General features: G+C 45.6%; 1 protein-coding gene across 1 annotated transcript in view; it reads left to right on the forward strand.

The window, feature by feature from the left end:
• The window catches only part of LOC144763410 (solute carrier family 22 member 2-like), a 592,130-nt gene that overhangs the window by 274,585 nt on the left and 299,500 nt on the right, over positions 1 to 18,045 (forward strand). Inside the window, exon 6 of the mRNA XM_078648982.1 lies at positions 5,743 to 5,855. Coding sequence (XP_078505108.1) covers positions 5,743 to 5,855 — 113 coding nt within the window. The remainder of the gene's footprint in view (positions 1 to 5,742; positions 5,856 to 18,045) is intronic.

The raw sequence follows: 18,045 nt of genomic DNA on the forward strand, positions 1-18,045 counted from the left end.
AACATCCCATTAACATTCCAGGACAGAAGTGTGAGTGTATTTGGGGCCATGTGTCCTTGTCCCGGCCCCCTATGATGGTTAGGATCAGCCATAGCCTAAGTGTGTCTGTGTTCTGTGTCAGAGGATCGTGTACATCCTGCCTACCACTGCGCCCAACTTCTGCCCTGAAGGAAAAACACATCCAAAAACAATACTCCAACCCCACCCCCGACCCACAACTCCCCCCATACTTCATGAATTAGAAGTACCTGTTGTGGTGTGACTAGGGACCAAAACTAATAGGGCTGTTGCGTGATGTGTCCCACTGCTTTCGCCCAAATCCCCCACCCCAGCACAAACCATCCCCAACTAAAATAGAGTCATGGGATTCTGACCAACAGAACAGTGAAGCTCCACAGATTATGAAACATGTGTATATCACCCACTGTTGAAACCCCTGTTGCACTCTATGGGACAGCTGGTGAAGCCTGCGATGGACTGTCCGTGCCGGAGAGAGACGAGCATCCATCTGTTTGTGTGGGCGATTCCCCTTCGGAGGAGGCACGGAGGGAACCCAGAGACCAGGCCCTCCGCTCTCTGCGCCGCAAACATTTTCTCAAGGCCGTGCACCATTCTCTCGAGGGACCTTCATTGCACCCTGACCTTCCTCCCAGAAATGAAGCATCTGCTATGTGCGTCACGGAGGTCACTCCTCGATCCAGTCCCAGACTTCCTTGGGAGAGTCAAAAAAGAAGGTTTTGCCCTGGAAGATTACTTTCAGGTGGGCTGGAAATAAAAGCACGTAGGTGATCCCAATAGCTCTCTGTTTTTGCTTAGTTTCCTGGAAGGAACTGAGTTGTTGTTGTACTTTCAAGGTATAGTCTGGGAATATCATCACTGAGGAGGAGTGATATGCCAGTTGGCAGGCCTTACGTGCCACCCTGAGGATAGTATCTCTATCGGCATAGTTGAGGACTCGCTCAATAAAAGGTCGAGGAGGGGCGCCAACGTGGGGCCTAGGATTCTTTGCTCTATGCGCTCGCTCCACAATGAAGCGGCTCAACACATCCTCTTTAAGGACCCAGCTGGTCAGCCAGCCCCACATGAATTTCGTTGACGTGGAGCCTTCCTCTCCTTTAGGAATGCCCATGGGGTGGAGATTATTCTTTCTAGCTCTCCCTTCCATGTCTTCAGCGCAGGCCTCCAGCTGCCCCACCAGGTGCTGCAGAATGGCCAAGCGTTCTTCATGCAATTTGTCCTCATTCTCCAATACCCTGCTCTACACCTTAGTTACTCCGTGCAGAGTGTTTCAGAGCTCTTGTCTAATTAACGCAAGGTCAACCTTGAGTTCCCCCATCTTGCCCTACAGAGTGACTTTGAGGTCCTGAATCGCATGTAGAAGAGGAGAGGTCTGTGGGTCGATAAACACCGGGGGCAGCCCCTGCCGTGCCCGCTTTCCCTTTAGGAGCATTTTGATTGCTGTACTTAACAATCTTCTGCTGGGAGGCCGCTGCCATTGATTTGTCCCATGCCGTGATGATGTTGCAGTGAGATAGGGACACTGGAGCATTAGTCTTATTTGTATGCGAAACCACTCCTTGCAATTGAGTGCCTGCACTGATTCCCAGCTGCATATCATGGCAACATTCCTGATGGTGCACAGTTGAGGCCCTCACAGCTCCAGTGGGCCTCTTTACATCCCAATGTCCCCTCGATGGATCACCCGAAGGAGAAAGAGAAAGAAAAGCAGGCAGCTGGCCGGCCCACTGTACGCACAGCCTCAGGCCTACCCCAGGCTATGTTTGTCTCTACAGGCCCCAGCCATCTTCTACCACAGGGATACAGATTTGCGTCCTAGTTCTTGCTCAAGATTCCGGAGTGTAGCAGGGGGAGAAAATCATCCGGCACAGGCTCTGCCAAGTCGTGCCTGTCAAGGCGCAACACTGTGGCCCACGTCCCTCGTAGATCCGGACACCAATGTCATCCTATGAGGCAAGGAAGTACGAACCAGGCACAGTAAGCAACACCCCCTGCAAGGCATTAAACGCCAGCCAGCACACTCTAGGCCCTATACATGTGCCCAAGGCTAATCTACACAGGGGCAAGACAGAAGCACTTGGGGCCAGCAGTTTATATAGAATCCAGTCAAAGCCCTCGAGGGGCACCGCCAGGTCCTCACACCTCAAGCAGCTCCATGCAGGTTTCCCCCTTACCCCAGGCAGTGGAAAAGGCCCGTCGGGTCCAGGGAAATGCATCCAGCTCAGGCAGCATCCTGGGATGCCCTCTCTCTCAGTCCCATGGGAAGCCCTGCAGTAGGGTGGCACCCACGTGCAGTGCACCTCACCAACTCTGTAACTCCAGAGTACAGTGCCATGATGGGCCGCTCACCAGGCCTCTCCCTGCCTGCCGCTCGCCATCTGGCCTTCTACCCTACCAGCCATACTCACAGTGCCTCTCGCTTTTGGGGCTCAGCCACCCCTGGCTCCCTCTTCTAGAACGGGAGAAGAACTGGAGACCTGTGGCTGAGCCGCGCTGCCGCTGTGTGGCCGCACCAACTCCCGACTGCCCCTGCACCCCTATGGTACCTTGTCCGTGCCGAGGCAGTCTGATGTAGGCAGCAAGATCACCACTCCCCAGAGGCGCCCTCTCCTGCCTCTCCAGGCTGATCACCGTCAGGGCCTTCACCTCCTGTTGTGATCACTGACACGCCCCCACACCTGTATGGCCGACTCAGGTCTGGTGACCGGCCTCTGCCTCAAAGGGTAATCTGCTACACAAGTAACGTGGGTGAGATTGCCACAGATCACAACTGTTAGGGAGCTCGACCCGGGTTCAATAACCCCAGGGAGTGGCGGGATAAGGTCGGATTGTCTGCTGGGCGAGCGTAACTCTTTGAAAGAGCAACTGCATTGTTCGCTGGCTTAGCCATGTCACAAGAGAGGAGACATTCTTAACTAACCAGAGCTGGAAATGAGATCGACGGCGTTGGCATTGGAAGTTAAAAAATACAGTACTGGCTTCATCTTAAACAAATCGAGGACAGGAGCCTGGTGCAAAATAAGCAAAGAAGGAAGTGAAGGCATATTAACTCTCTCCTCATTATACCCCTCTCTCTTAGCCATACAAAATAAGAAATTACGAAAGGACAAAAAGTACTATAGGTACAGGAAAATTGGCCACCCTATTTTGGCATATCAGTCCATCAATCCACCATTTGCTTTCGGATTCTGATCCATGCAATTTTCCTGTATCCTGAAATTTGTTTGTAATAAGCAGGTTTGTGCCAACTATAATTCTGCCAGCAAATGTTTGTGAAGGTCACAACTTTTCTGCTTCACAAAGATGTAAAGTTTGTCATCGTCAAACAACTTCACCTGCGGGCAAAATATGATGCAAACAACCGTTTACAAAATAGCTTTTTTAAGCAAACTACTCGACCAAAAAGAGCATGATTTGCGCTTTATTCCCAACACCAGACCTTACTTCTTAGTATTTTCATACAGCAATTTTTATAAACTTCGTCAACTTTGTGATGTTGGAAAGTATTTGAAAAAAAAACAACTTTGGCGCAGTTCACCTTCACCGAATTTCTGCAATGAAGGTTGCCATAGTCACTGACAAAACACAACCCGGCTTTAACATCATCAAATAGAGACGGTGTTTGGTGGTGATATAGCAGTGGGTAAAAAGAGGTATGTTATGTCTTTTCATGAGATAGGCTCTTTCATGTTTGAAGCATTTCATTGCGAAAGACAAGACTGTACTCTATGTAAGTAAACGACTCATAATTTAGAACAAGGACCAGTCAGGAGACAGAGGTCAGTACAATTCCTCATATTGCATTTTTAAATTTTAAATATCAAGGAATACCACGAAACGGTGACAGAGAATGTTTTACTATGCAGAATCAAAAGTGAGCATTGTACTGTTAAGTAATAACAATAGTGAAAAATCAACATTATGATACAGCACGAAGATCTAGACAGAACTGCAAACTATTCAACGCTATAACAAGCATTAGCACAGCAATAGGTCTCAATTCCTCATATTGCATTTTTCAATTTTAAATATCAAGGAATACCACGAAACGGTGACAGAGAATGTTTTACTATGCAGAATCAAAAGTGAGCATTGCACTGTTAAGTAATAACAATAGTGAAAAATCAACATTATGATACAGCACGAAGATCTAGACAGAACTGCAAACTATTCAACGCTATAACAAGCATTAGCACAGCAATAGGTCTCACCTGTAAAAGTGGGTGCAAACCTGTTGGCTTTACAAATGTTCGTTTTTTTCTTTTGTTGTTGCGAAAAACATGAAAGAAGCAGTCCAAAGTAGCTGACTTGTGTTTGCACAGTCGGCCAGTTTGGGATAGTTTTCAGAAAGCATAGGAAAAAACATTCCAAGATGGCCACCAAGCGTGTTCATATTTACGAACCATCATCTGAGCCATTCCATTCTTCTACGGTGTCCCTCCCACTCCTACATTCTGAAACTCTTCACAAGTCATTCAGAACTTCGTTACTTATCCTCGTTTCTCTTCCCTTTTACATTTTAGTTTCCTTCCTTCCTTGTGTCCCTCCCCATTGTCTCTCACCTGCCCCTCTAAGTCTCCTTTTCATGGATGAATAATCTTTCAACGCTTCTTGCATTCTGTGCCACTGTAAATAGGAAGGTGCTGCCGGATGTCTTCCTTTCTCTCCTGTTCACAGACTACTTTAAAAAAAAAAAAAACAAGCCATAGGCTATTTTCCATCTTAACCTATCAGGCAGACAACTATAGCTACTGAGAGGGGTATCCTTCTACTCACTGTCAGTACAAAGCAAAGGATGAGTGCAGTAGAGAACCTTTGACAGGTTACGGACATCTTTTTTTTTGTGTTCATAAATAAGTTTATTAAGAAAACAAATTATACAGTACAGTACAATATGCGGAGGTTACAGACATCTGATATGGTGTTAAAACATTTGCAAAGTGTAACTTTTCCCTTGGCACAGCTTCTACCTTGTGAATGCTCGTGGCAGGCAAGAGTGAGCAATGAGTGATCCAGAAGGCCAATTGTTGCCCACTTTCTGCTCTCCTCTTTATTATTCCTTACATACTGCCCTTTATTTCATCAAAAGACAGCCCTGCTCATTTGTGGGCTGCTTTGAAAAAGAAAATTGGTTGCCATGCAGGAATTTCAAATGCTGGGATGGAGGTCCACTGTTGTTTGGAAGCTTCCATTCCTCCATATTCAGCGGTTCTCTGTCTCTGACATATTAGAGATGAAGAAGATCTTACGCTCTACTGTAAATGCCATTTTGCGATGCGACACATTACAAAATGAGCAGCAGGTTGCAAACCAGTGGTGCAGCAGGTATAACGGCACAGGGGTGTAGAGGCCTGAGGGTCCCACTGAACCCTGATTTTTACTTTATTGTATGATCCAGACAGTAGCCAAGGGCCAATTTATTTTCTTGCACTAGGGCCCATTACACACTGGCTACGCTACTCACATAATTCCTACAACATGCTCTACAAATATGCAACTTCTGTGTAAATCTAATAGCATTAAAAATGCATGCTAATAGCTTCATGTGGTGGAATGGCTATTTCTGCAGGACAGTGCATGTCATCTGCCAAGCTACAATCTCAATATGAGCCTTCCTGAAAAATTACTTTTCAGAAGATAAATTGATATAAATTGTTTTTTCAGTTCAAATGAATGTGTATCTTTGTGTAAAGAGACTAACTGGTGCAGCACATTTTCTTTTAGAGACTTCAACCAGAGGATGCTGTGTGTGAAAATGAGAAGCAGGTCCCTTCCTTTATGGACCTGTTCAGAACTCCCCAAATTAGGAAATATACCTTTATTCTGATGTACATCTGGTAAGCGAAAGCATGAAGAATGGACTTCGAACTTATTTGCATTTCTCTTCACTTTATCTCTCAACTTACACATTCTTCTATACAGAATTCCAGAAATGTCGCCCAGACAACGCATCGAACTGAAAGATAATGTACATGAATTTGATGCAACAGAGATTCATTTCCATAGTCATATCACAATGTGTGCTTGCATCAGCATTTATTATTTTGTATTCTGTAAAATAATTTGGCGAGAACTCTGGGTCACACGGGGTGGATCTCAACATGCTCAACAGAAGGAATCAGGCGTCATGGAGTTTTAAATATCTTAAGCCAGAAAGCCAGATTTACAAAAAAAGATAGTAAACTCTGAACGATTCGCAAACAATGAGCCGACCAAGAAATCTGAATGTATGAATATGCATTACGTGTAATAACCTCGCTAGCAGTATGAAGCAGTGCAGCTGTCATGTATATGCAAGTGAAGGGTCAGCCCCACCTTCAAAATTGTACTAATCTCAAATCAGGCACAGATGTAAAAAAAAAAAAGCAAATAGTGTGAGTTTTCGCAAAATAAGGTATATGAAAAATGTATCCAAATCAACAGAGAGTAATATTGCGCCCATATAAACGTGCACTCCGGGAGGTCCAGGTTTACCCCTAGGATGGCAGGACTCTGTGCCATGCAACAACCTGAGTGTAGGAACAGGGATTGCACAAGGAGGGCATTGCCCAGGACTCCTACATCCTTCAAAATAAAATACTAACATCTATGAAAGGCTGTTGAAACGACCTTGGAGATGGGTGGTTGCTTTGAATGTAAAACACATGAAGGTGGAATTACACACATGACCCACATGCGCACAGTAGGAATACATTTTAAAACCCACAGAAGAGACACTGAATATGGCATTAGTCTGTTGATGACGAGAACTTTTGAACATACCACAAGACATGAGGAAGGGCCGGTACAATTCTGGCCTTACTTAAGGGCATTTTCACAGAAAACATTTGGCATCTTTAAGCCTTGCGGCTTCAAAAACTTGGAAGAGCAGTACTATTCTGTGATCTGCTGCTGGACCATTGCTACTACTCCAGTATTAAAAAAAAGGATGACTGACATAATATTGAAACACAAAAAATTGGAAATTAAATATAAGAAACAAAAATATAGCCTTACTGTACTTAACAAATAAAACCCAAAATATCAAGAACACAAATATCGTTGTTAAAAATATTTATTTCTACTTATATCCAAAAGGCAAATATCTGAAGCAAAAATATTGTCACCTTTAAATAACATATAATATGTAAAATTATCGATCTTCATAATATCGACTGCAGTAAAATATTCAAAATAATTAAATTATCATTGATAAATATAAAAAAGCTCTTTTTACATATAACAGTTATTTACAATAAACCTAAAACATTGGCTACATGTCTAAATTACAAATAAATATATGACATCACTAAAATATTTATAATTTACTCCAATAAAATATAAAACTACAATAATAACAAAATAGCCAAACAGAATTAGCATATACTACAAATATTTACACAAAATCAAAATAATAATACATATATATATATTTATAAAATAATTATATTCAAAAACGATCAAACTATATACCAAAGATTTTAAATAAAATCTAAATTAGCATTTACCATAGGACATAATTTATAAAAACATTCTAACTAAAACTAAACTAACCAATACAATCAAACTATAAACAGCCTTAAACAATAAAATCAGACAAACAATTAAAACAACAATATAAAAGGCCAGCTAATTTTGGCAACTAATTACTTCAAAAACGACAAATGCTGAAAAGACGAGGAAACTCCTCTGGATTCTCAGCCCAGATCCTTAAAGAAGAAAAATATAAATCTGGACAACTACCTAACCAAGTAAGTAAAACTTATATTTAAACTAAAACTTACTTGCAAATAAAAATAGGAATGTAAAATTGCAAATAATTAACAAAATGCTCTTCAACTTCTATCTCTTTAAATATACTTCCTGAAACAAAACAATCCAACTTTGAAAAGTAATAACCTGCCAGGAAAAAAACACAACTATCACAAACCAGCAAAAGATATAACAAAGTAAGTATATATAAATCATTTAAAAATATAAACTCATCCCAATAGCGAAAATAAATAAACATAACAGCCTCAACCTCTAGAAACTACCAACAAATAACCCTTTAAAAGGAAACTAATGCATTTTTTTCTTACAACAGAAAAGAAAGCACCTGCTCCACATTACTAGCACTTCCAACGGAAAATCTGCAAAACAGTGTGAAAAATCTAAAAAAGAACATGCATGCGAGTCTAAAAAAATAGAAGTAGTTGCATAATATTATATGCAAATAACAAACGTATAAACTTTGAAAAATTGTATTATTTATTTTATTACATTACGCTACTTTTAGATACAATGTCAGAGAAAGCTAAATATATAACATCCCGGAAAGGAAAACAATTACTATGTCACATGTGCTACACCTACGACCAAGAAAAAGCATCAACAGATAATGTGACCTTGAAATGTACCATATATTATTCTAATGCATGCTATAGGAGAGCCACTACAAAAGACGATGATGAAATTAATTAAATGGAACACAATCACCCGACATTTAAAAAAAAAATCTTTTTATTGACATTTATATATTTTTAACAGTACAGTACAACAATAGTTCAATGACCACAAATGCTAGGTAAGAATACGTCAGCAAAACATATGGTGCGGTTTTAGCAGCGATGGCGGGAGTGCTCTGTGTTGGATACAGTGTAATAAACGTATCAACAACATCAGAACACCTGAGAAGAAGTGTAAGCAAATGTATAGGCAACGCGCTACGTATTGTGATGTTATACTATGCGTGATGTAGAGTAGTATTGCACAGTGGGTAGAGGGTACAACATAGTGAGGACAAAATAACTTGACTAAGGGAAAGGGGTTTCTGCCTGTGACCCAATGCCCTGAAGTGTAGCAACAGCTAAATAACTGCTTGTAAAGCGCGTGAAGGTACTGTGATTCACCCGGGTGTATGGGGATTGTATGAGGCAGCCCCTTTTATAGTGCTGCATTAGCAGGGGTGGAGGACCATATTGGCACTGATGCGACCTCCCCCTCTTCCTGTGTGACTACAGTGGGTGTAGCTGACTTCTGCAATTCAATCACCATAGCCCCCCTATCTGTAGCAAGAGGGAACTTGCGCAGTTCCAGTAAGTCCTCCATCTGCAGAGCCATGCCCTCTGTCTTGGCCCAATTGACCATAGAGCGGCGCCAGGCCAACGCATGGGCGTTGCCGGAGCTTTCCATCTTTTGGTGAACAGGCGTTTCCCCGTGATTAAGCCCAGGCCTAAAAATCATGTGGTAGCCTTGTGTTTCTTGCTCTTCTTGAAGAGATGCAATATATACATCTCCCAGTGAAAGGGAACTAAATGCCTGGTGCAGCGGGACAAGGTGGCTGCCACATCTATCCAGTATTCCCCCAGGGCAGGGCAATGCCAGAGCATATGTAGGAGGTCAGTGTTGGTCAGGCGACACCTGGGACCTCCAGAGTCATCATCAATCTATAGGGGTTAAGGGGGAAGGTAATAGGTAAGGCTGCCCCCCACTCAAACAATAATTAATCAACCAAAGCCTCACCTAATCGGAGAAGCATCCACATATACGACAAGAAACCGGGGTACGATATCTTATTATCAATATGAATCCCCTGGATGTGTCAAATAACACTAGTCCTATGGTCACGATGCGTAATTGTTCACTATAAAAACACACAGGTCCACATTCCCTACAACCAGTAAAGGTGTAGAAAATAGAGAGAGTGCCTCACGGTAGTCACACCCAAGGGGGTTCCCGGCTAGCAATTACCGGTGTACCCACTTCTCATCACTGGTCACTCTCTATATGTGAAAAGACAGAAGTGCACAAAAACATATAGTCGTGGAGGCAGAGGCAGTGTAAAAAAAATGGATCACTCCTAAAGAAGCAGACTTTATTATTAACATCAATCCGAGGGTGCCGGCATTTTACATCTTGCCCAAAATCCACAAGCCCCAACGCCCGCCCCCAGGCCGCCCCATCGTCTCTGGGATTCAATCCATTCTTAAACCCTTATCCCAGTTTCCGGATTTTTTTCTGAGGGAAGCGGTGGTAACACAGGAATCATACGTACAGGATACAACGGACATCCTTAACATCCTGAAAGATACAGCCTTCAATCCTAAGAACCATCTACTGGTTACGATCGACATAGAGTCGTTATATACCAGCATCCCCTAGGATGCCACGCTGGTGGCAGCAGCGCGGGCCCTGGGGTCGATGGAATGGTTCTACGACACACCCCAGACGTTTGTGCTGCAATGTATTGAGCTCCTCGGATGCTTGATTCCGTTCTGGGAAAGACATGGCTTTTGTAGTTCGGACTGGACTGTTCCCATGGGGCAACAGGGTCAGAGCTGATTTGCATATCGCCATTGTCTAACCCAGGGTGGTGTGGAGTGCAAAAAAACGATGGATTTGGGCCCAGATCTTTTGACTGGGGGAGTGTGTGACATTGATCCACATTCAGTCCATCACTTGTTGTTTTTGCAATTGCCGCCCTAAGTGCGCTGGGGATGCCCAGACGTGGGTCCCAGGCACTCCACACCACTTGGAGTCAAGCTAGCCGGGCTGAAGAGAGGTGTTACCTCGAAACCGGTCCGGTCCTCGGATGCTTGATTCCGTTCTGGGAAGGACATGGCTTTTGTAGTTCGGACTGGACTGTTCCCATGGGGCAACAGGGTCAGAGCTGATTTGCATATCGCCATTGTCTAACCCAGGGTGGTGTGGAGTGCAAAAAAACGATGGATTTGGGCCCAGATCTTTTGACTGGGGGAGTGTGTGACATTGATCCACATTCAGTCCATCACTTGTTGTTTTTGCAATTGCCGCCCTAAGTGCGCTGGGGATGCCCAGACGTGGGTCCCAGGCACTCCACACCACTTGGAGTCAAGCTAGCCGGGCTGAAGAGAGGTGTTACCTCGAAACCGGTCCGGTCCTCGGATGCTTGATTCCGTTCTGGGAAGGACATGGCTTTTGTAGTTCGGACTGGACTGTTCCCATGGGGCAACAGGGTCAGAGCTGATTTGCATATCGCCATTGTCTAACCCAGGGTGGTGTGGAGTGCAAAAAAACGATGGATTTGGGCCCAGATCTTTTGACTGGGGGAGTGTGTGACATTGATCCACATTCAGTCCATCACTTGTTGTTTTTGCAATTGCCGCCCTAAGTGCGCTGGGGATGCCCAGACGTGGGTCCCAGGCACTCCACACCACTTGGAGTCAAGCTAGCCGGGCTGAAGAGAGGTGTTACCTCGAAACCGGTCCGGTCCTCGGATGCTTGATTCCGTTCTGGGAAGGACATGGCTTTTGTAGTTCGGACTGGACTGTTCCCATGGGGCAACAGGGTCAGAGCTGATTTGCATATCGCCATTGTCTAACCCAGGGTGGTGTGGAGTGCAAAAAAACGATGGATTTGGGCCCAGATCTTTTGACTGGGGGAGTGTGTGACATTGATCCACATTCAGTCCATCACTTGTTGTTTTTGCAATTGCCGCCCTAAGTGCGCTGGGGATGCCCAGACGTGGGTCCCAGGCACTCCACACCACTTGGAGTCAAGCTAGCCGGGCTGAAGAGAGGTGTTACCTCGAAACCGGTCCGGTCCTCGGATGCTTGATTCCGTTCTGGGAAGGACATGGCTTTTGTAGTTCGGACTGGACTGTTCCCATGGGGCAACAGGGTCAGAGCTGATTTGCATATCGCCATTGTCTAACCCAGGGTGGTGTGGAGTGCAAAAAAACGATGGATTTGGGCCCAGATCTTTTGACTGGGGGAGTGTGTGACATTGATCCACATTCAGTCCATCACTTGTTGTTTTTGCAATTGCCGCCCTAAGTGCGCTGGGGATGCCCAGACGTGGGTCCCAGGCACTCCACACCACTTGGAGTCAAGCTAGCCGGGCTGAAGAGAGGTGTTACCTCGAAACCGGTCCGGTCCTCGGATGCTTGATTCCGTTCTGGGAAGGACATGGCTTTTGTAGTTCGGACTGGACTGTTCCCATGGGGCAACAGGGTCAGAGCTGATTTGCATATCGCCATTGTCTAACCCAGGGTGGTGTGGAGTGCAAAAAAACGATGGATTTGGGCCCAGATCTTTTGACTGGGGGAGTGTGTGACATTGATCCACATTCAGTCCATCACTTGTTGTTTTTGCAATTGCCGCCCTAAGTGCGCTGGGGATGCCCAGACGTGGGTCCCAGGCACTCCACACCACTTGGAGTCAAGCTAGCCGGGCTGAAGAGAGGTGTTACCTCGAAACCGGTCCGGTCCTCGGATGCTTGATTCCGTTCTGGGAAGGACATGGCTTTTGTAGTTCGGACTGGACTGTTCCCATGGGGCAACAGGGTCAGAGCTGATTTGCATATCGCCATTGTCTAACCCAGGGTGGTGTGGAGTGCAAAAAAACGATGGATTTGGGCCCAGATCTTTTGACTGGGGGAGTGTGTGACATTGATCCACATTCAGTCCATCACTTGTTGTTTTTGCAATTGCCGCCCTAAGTGCGCTGGGGATGCCCAGACGTGGGTCCCAGGCACTCCACACCACTTGGAGTCAAGCTAGCCGGGCTGAAGAGAGGTGTTACCTCGAAACCGGTCCGGTCCTCGGATGCTTGATTCCGTTCTGGGAAGGACATGGCTTTTGTAGTTCGGACTGGACTGTTCCCATGGGGCAACAGGGTCAGAGCTGATTTGCATATCGCCATTGTCTAACCCAGGGTGGTGTGGAGTGCAAAAAAACGATGGATTTGGGCCCAGATCTTTTGACTGGGGGAGTGTGTGACATTGATCCACATTCAGTCCATCACTTGTTGTTTTTGCAATTGCCGCCCTAAGTGCGCTGGGGATGCCCAGACGTGGGTCCCAGGCACTCCACACCACTTGGAGTCAAGCTAGCCGGGCTGAAGAGAGGTGTTACCTCGAAACCGGTCCGGTCCTCGGATGCTTGATTCCGTTCTGGGAAGGACATGGCTTTTGTAGTTCGGACTGGACTGTTCCCATGGGGCAACAGGGTCAGAGCTGATTTGCATATCGCCATTGTCTAACCCAGGGTGGTGTGGAGTGCAAAAAAACGATGGATTTGGGCCCAGATCTTTTGACTGGGGGAGTGTGTGACATTGATCCACATTCAGTCCATCACTTGTTGTTTTTGCAATGTATTGAGCTGGCACTCACGAGGAATTTTTTCGAGCACCGGGGCCAACTGTACTTACAGACATCGGGGACTTCGATGGGGGCCACATTTGCTCCCAGCCTGGCCTGCATTTATGTGGGCCAGGTTGAGAAAAATGTGGTCCTCCATCCGTCCAACCCATACCGTGCCAACATCTCGTTGTGGAGACGATATATTGATGATGTCCTCTGCATCTGGACAGGTACAGAGGACCGGCTCAATATATTTTTACAATGGTTGAATCAAGTGGACACTAGCCTTCGGTTCACCTGGACCATCAGTAACATATCTGCGGTCTACCTTGATGTAGATATCATCACCGCGGATCAAAAATTGGTGACCAGCGTGCACCATAAGGCCACAGATAGGAACTCCCTCCTTCATTATCACTCCTTCCACCCCAGAGCACTCCAGGACAACTTGCCGGTTGGGCAATTTTTAAGATACCGGCGCAACTGCTCTACCACCTAAACTTTTCTTGATCAATCCACTGAGTTAGTCACCAAACTCCAACAGTGGGAGTACCCAGTAAAGGTGATTAAACGTGCACAGAAGAGGGCCCTTAATACACCGCGAGAAGCTTTATTGGAGCGCAATGTGAAAGAAAAACAAACTTGCCTCCCAGTGGTTACGACGTCCGATCCCCTTTCAACGAGGATAAGACAGATCATAAGAAAACACTGGTCCATATTAGATACTACTGCTGACAAAATGCCGGCCCCACGTTTTTCTTTCAAGAGGGCGTCTAATCTACGTGATAAGTTGGTCCACACACGGTATCTCAATGCCGTCCAGGCAAGTACCATCCCTGCAGGATATTACCCATATGGTAATTGTTCGGTATGTCGGCTAACATCAGCCACAAAAAGTGTGATGCTGCGTGGGGGTAGAACATTGGGGCATATTACCAACAACTAGCGATAATTATCGCTATGTTGGCTTAGCGGCAATATTTTTATCGCCGAGCTGCGGCGATTTTTATCGCTTAGGAACCTTGCTATTATCAAGGTTTATCTCCTAAGCGATAAAAATCGGCCGAAATGCATAAATATCGCTGAAAAGTCAGCGATATTCATGCATTACCGAGCTAATGCTCTTAGCCATGTTATCCACCTACCATTGGATAACATGGCTAAGAACTGCTCAGGGGCAGGTGTTAGCTTTTGGAGATAGCGATGTTAGCGACTGTTTCCAGTCGCTAACATCTTGGCACGCCGACTTTGCATGTCATTAGTGATAAATTTCACTGACATGCAAAGCGGGGCCCAAGATGGTGGCTATCTCCTACTAGCTGTCGCTAACTGGTGTTAGCGACAGCTAGGTAATAGGGAGATAATTTTATCTCCGCTTTCTTGGCTTTTAAAGCCAAAAAAGCGGAGATAAACCCCCTTGATAATATGCCCCATGGTTTCTCAACCGGTTTAGCAATTGTAACACAACACATGTGATTTACAGACTCATGTGTAGTTGTGGTCTGTATTACATTGGACTCACCACCCGCAAAGTGAAGATACGCGTGCAGGAACACCTGAGCACAATCAGAGCCAAAAAACTTACCACACGATTGGTGCAACACTTCAATGAGTTTGGACATGACCCCAAAGATCTAAAATGGACCGTTTTAGAAAAAGTGGTGGGCGACACACACAATCTGGACAACATCCTGGCAAGAAAGGAAGCAAAATGGATATTCTCTGAGAGGGCGGACCAGGAGGGGTTAAATGAAAATATTGAGTGGAATAAAGTGAGCAGGCGGTAAATCCACACTGGCACATATTATTCTATTAATATAAGTGCCTGTACATATCTTTGCGACAGTGGCCCCGGGACTGGAGTATGAGAAATCATGTATATCGACAGGTACTGACCAGGAGACCGGCAATTTCCCCTACTGAACATTCATGGTGGTCATGCTGATAGGACATACCGAAATTTAATAAACACTATGGGGATAAATCTGTTTTGGGGCACTGCTTGACTGTCCAACTGCGAGAAATTATAATGATTTTTTTTCTAATATATACAAAAATAACCTCCTTGCCAGTTTTGCATTGTTTTTCTCCCAGTTTTGAAAATTGCAACATAGAAATATTTGGCACTGTCAGGCCCAGGTGTTAAATTACATTGTAAACGGCATGCACCGGACTTATTTATTTTTATTTATTTATTTATTTAAAGAGTTTTATATAGCGCTGGCTAGACCCGGAGGTATCAGAGCGCTTTACATGAGGTTCAACAGAATTACAAGATTACATCCGTTTCAATATATAACAGTTGCTAGAAAAACAATTACAAGATCATAGAGAACGAGATAAGTGGAGTATAGAGGGGAAGGGGCCATTCTAAGATGGCCGTGCCGCGTTACGTGGGAGGCGGAGTCACGCCCCCCGGCTACTTCAAGTTCCTCTGAGCTATGCTGGGTGAGGACTGTCGGAAGCGCCGGAGGGACTCGGCAGAAGTAAGAGAGTGTGTGGGACCGAGTGATAGAGTGAATGAGGGACCCCCTTCTACTAGCTTATATAAAAATGAATGGTGTCCGAGTTGGAAGTGGACGGAGACACTTTTTATAAGCGACATGGGTCTATACTGAACTGCGGTTCACGCGGTCTTTTACAGAAACGGCTGACAACAACTAGCTCCACATTGACTTCACTTTGACTGACGGAGCTGGTCACAGGCAGTATTACATTTGCTCACGCTTGTGGCCCGGTGAGTGAGAGCGAGCACTCGAAACTTGTTGAGAGTAACCATGACTGCATTCTGTAATTTGCAGTTAACGGAATGGGTGAGAGGTAGCATTGTCGTGGCCTTACTCGCCGGCTGGCGCAGGGGGCCACAGGTGTTTAAGAATGAGTGTGAGCCATGGTACACTTTGAAATCGACCTGACCATTTGATTTCCTGTCCTACTTTTACCAATATGTGCATGTAGGTGGCTCAGACAACTTCTAGCCATTACCGGACACGTGATCACGCGACACGGGGTCCAACAGAGGGGTGCCGGTACGTGCAGACTTGGCACCCTTAAGGTAAATACGACCTATTGGCATATTGAAATGTGTGGTATACTGGTTACGTCCTTGAGATACCCTTCATTCGAAGGGGTGCAGTACAACCTCCACAGTGCTCTGGGTTTTTATTCACACAGGTCCTTGTTCTATTGAGAAGACTGAGGATAGAGAACCCCTCGAATGCCCTGATGAAATCGCTGAAAGTTGGAGCGATGAAACATGTCGGCTTGAGGATAAAATAATTATGGTATATAATTAACCATTTTTAAATGGCAGGTCTTGCAGCAACAGAATAAAAACGAATAGCCAGCAAAACCTTGCCTTGTTTTACCAGTTTGTCTGGTTAGGGGTTTATTTATGTACACAATATTTCACATCAGTGTTTATATGTTTGTCACTGGTCTCTTTTCACCACTATTCTCACGTGTGCACGACTATATGTTTTTGTGCACTTCTGTCTTTTCACATAGAGAGAGTGACCAGTGATGAGAAGTGGGTACACCGGTAATTCTAGCCGGGAACCCCCTCGGGTGTGACTACCGTGAGGCACTCTCTCTATTTTCTACACCTTTTCTGGTTGTAGGGAGTGTGGACCTGTGTGTTTTTTTTATAGTGAACAATTACGCATCGTGACCATAGGACTAGTGTTATTTGACACATCCAGGGGATTCATATTGATAATAAGATATCGCACCCTGGTTTCTGGTCGTAAATGTGGATGCGTCTCCGATTAGGTGAGGCTTTGGTTGATTAATTACTTCCAGAGTCATGCCAATGGAAGGAACACAATCTCCTCTCATGTGACAGAGATAGGAGTAAGGGAAGTATTGCAGAATCTAAGAGAGGCAAGCACTAGCAATGGATGTCTTCTAGAGTTTGCCAGGAGTTGCGAGTGTGACCAATGGCTTGCCCCTTATGACCCCTGGCAGCACTGGCTTCGTGAACCAGCCGCTCCATTAGCTTGAGTGGGGGTTGGGGGGACGTAAGGGTGTTACCAAGCTCCAGAACACTGGGCGAGGAACTAACAGTGTGCAAGACTGCAACAGCTCGGTGTGCTTATTGCTGTGGCTGACCTTCATGGGGGATGTAGTCCGTAGGCCTATTTCCCTTGCTGACAGCCTGCCTTTGTAAAATTACAACCCCCAGAGGGCTTCAACTCCTGCGTGAGACAGTGAGTGGGAGCTGGAGTCCTGCCTTCGAGCCCAGTTCCTACCTTCCATGGATGGTAAGATGTCCGTTTTCCGTTTGGACAAAAGTTGCGTTTAGAAGAGCAAGACTTCAACTGCCTTTCACTCACTGCTCTTCTTTAATGAGATGCTTCTGTCGGAGTGTTACATCTGTGTTGGAAGACTGTCAAACATGCAATCCCTACAGGTTTGCAAAATCTTTATTCCAAGTTAAAATTATATTGCCATAAATGGAAAGTAAGGGGTCTATTATAATAGCGGGCGGATCGCCACTGCCCCTATGGCGGAGGCGATCCGCCCGCTATTATCTACTGCCTGCCTCCCATTTCCCCCCACCGACGAGTTAACGGTGGCGGTGTCTGCAAGACACCGCCATCCATATTACAATTCAGGCGGAGATGTGCCTTTCCATGGTGGCGTTGCCATCATGGAAAGGCATGTGGTCCCTGAATGTGAGGGCCTGTTGTGTGCCCCCAGGGTGTTGGGGGGTGCACATGGGGGGTACCTATTGTAGCACCCCTGCATTTGCATGCACAACGTGGCAGGCACCACGTTGTGCCAGCTACGTTGTGCATGCAAATGCACAAGGTGCATCCACACCATTGTGGCGGGCGGTGCTGTGAGCACCGTCCACCACAATGTTGGCCTTACAAAGAAAGGGGATCTCCTGGAGCGGGCGCCCTGCCACTGCTTGATCTTGGAAGAGCCAGTGTTTCTCCGACT

This window comes from Lissotriton helveticus, chromosome 6, assembly GCF_964261635.1.
Source record: "Lissotriton helveticus chromosome 6, aLisHel1.1, whole genome shotgun sequence".
Classification (NCBI taxonomy): domain Eukaryota; kingdom Metazoa; phylum Chordata; class Amphibia; order Caudata; family Salamandridae; genus Lissotriton; species Lissotriton helveticus.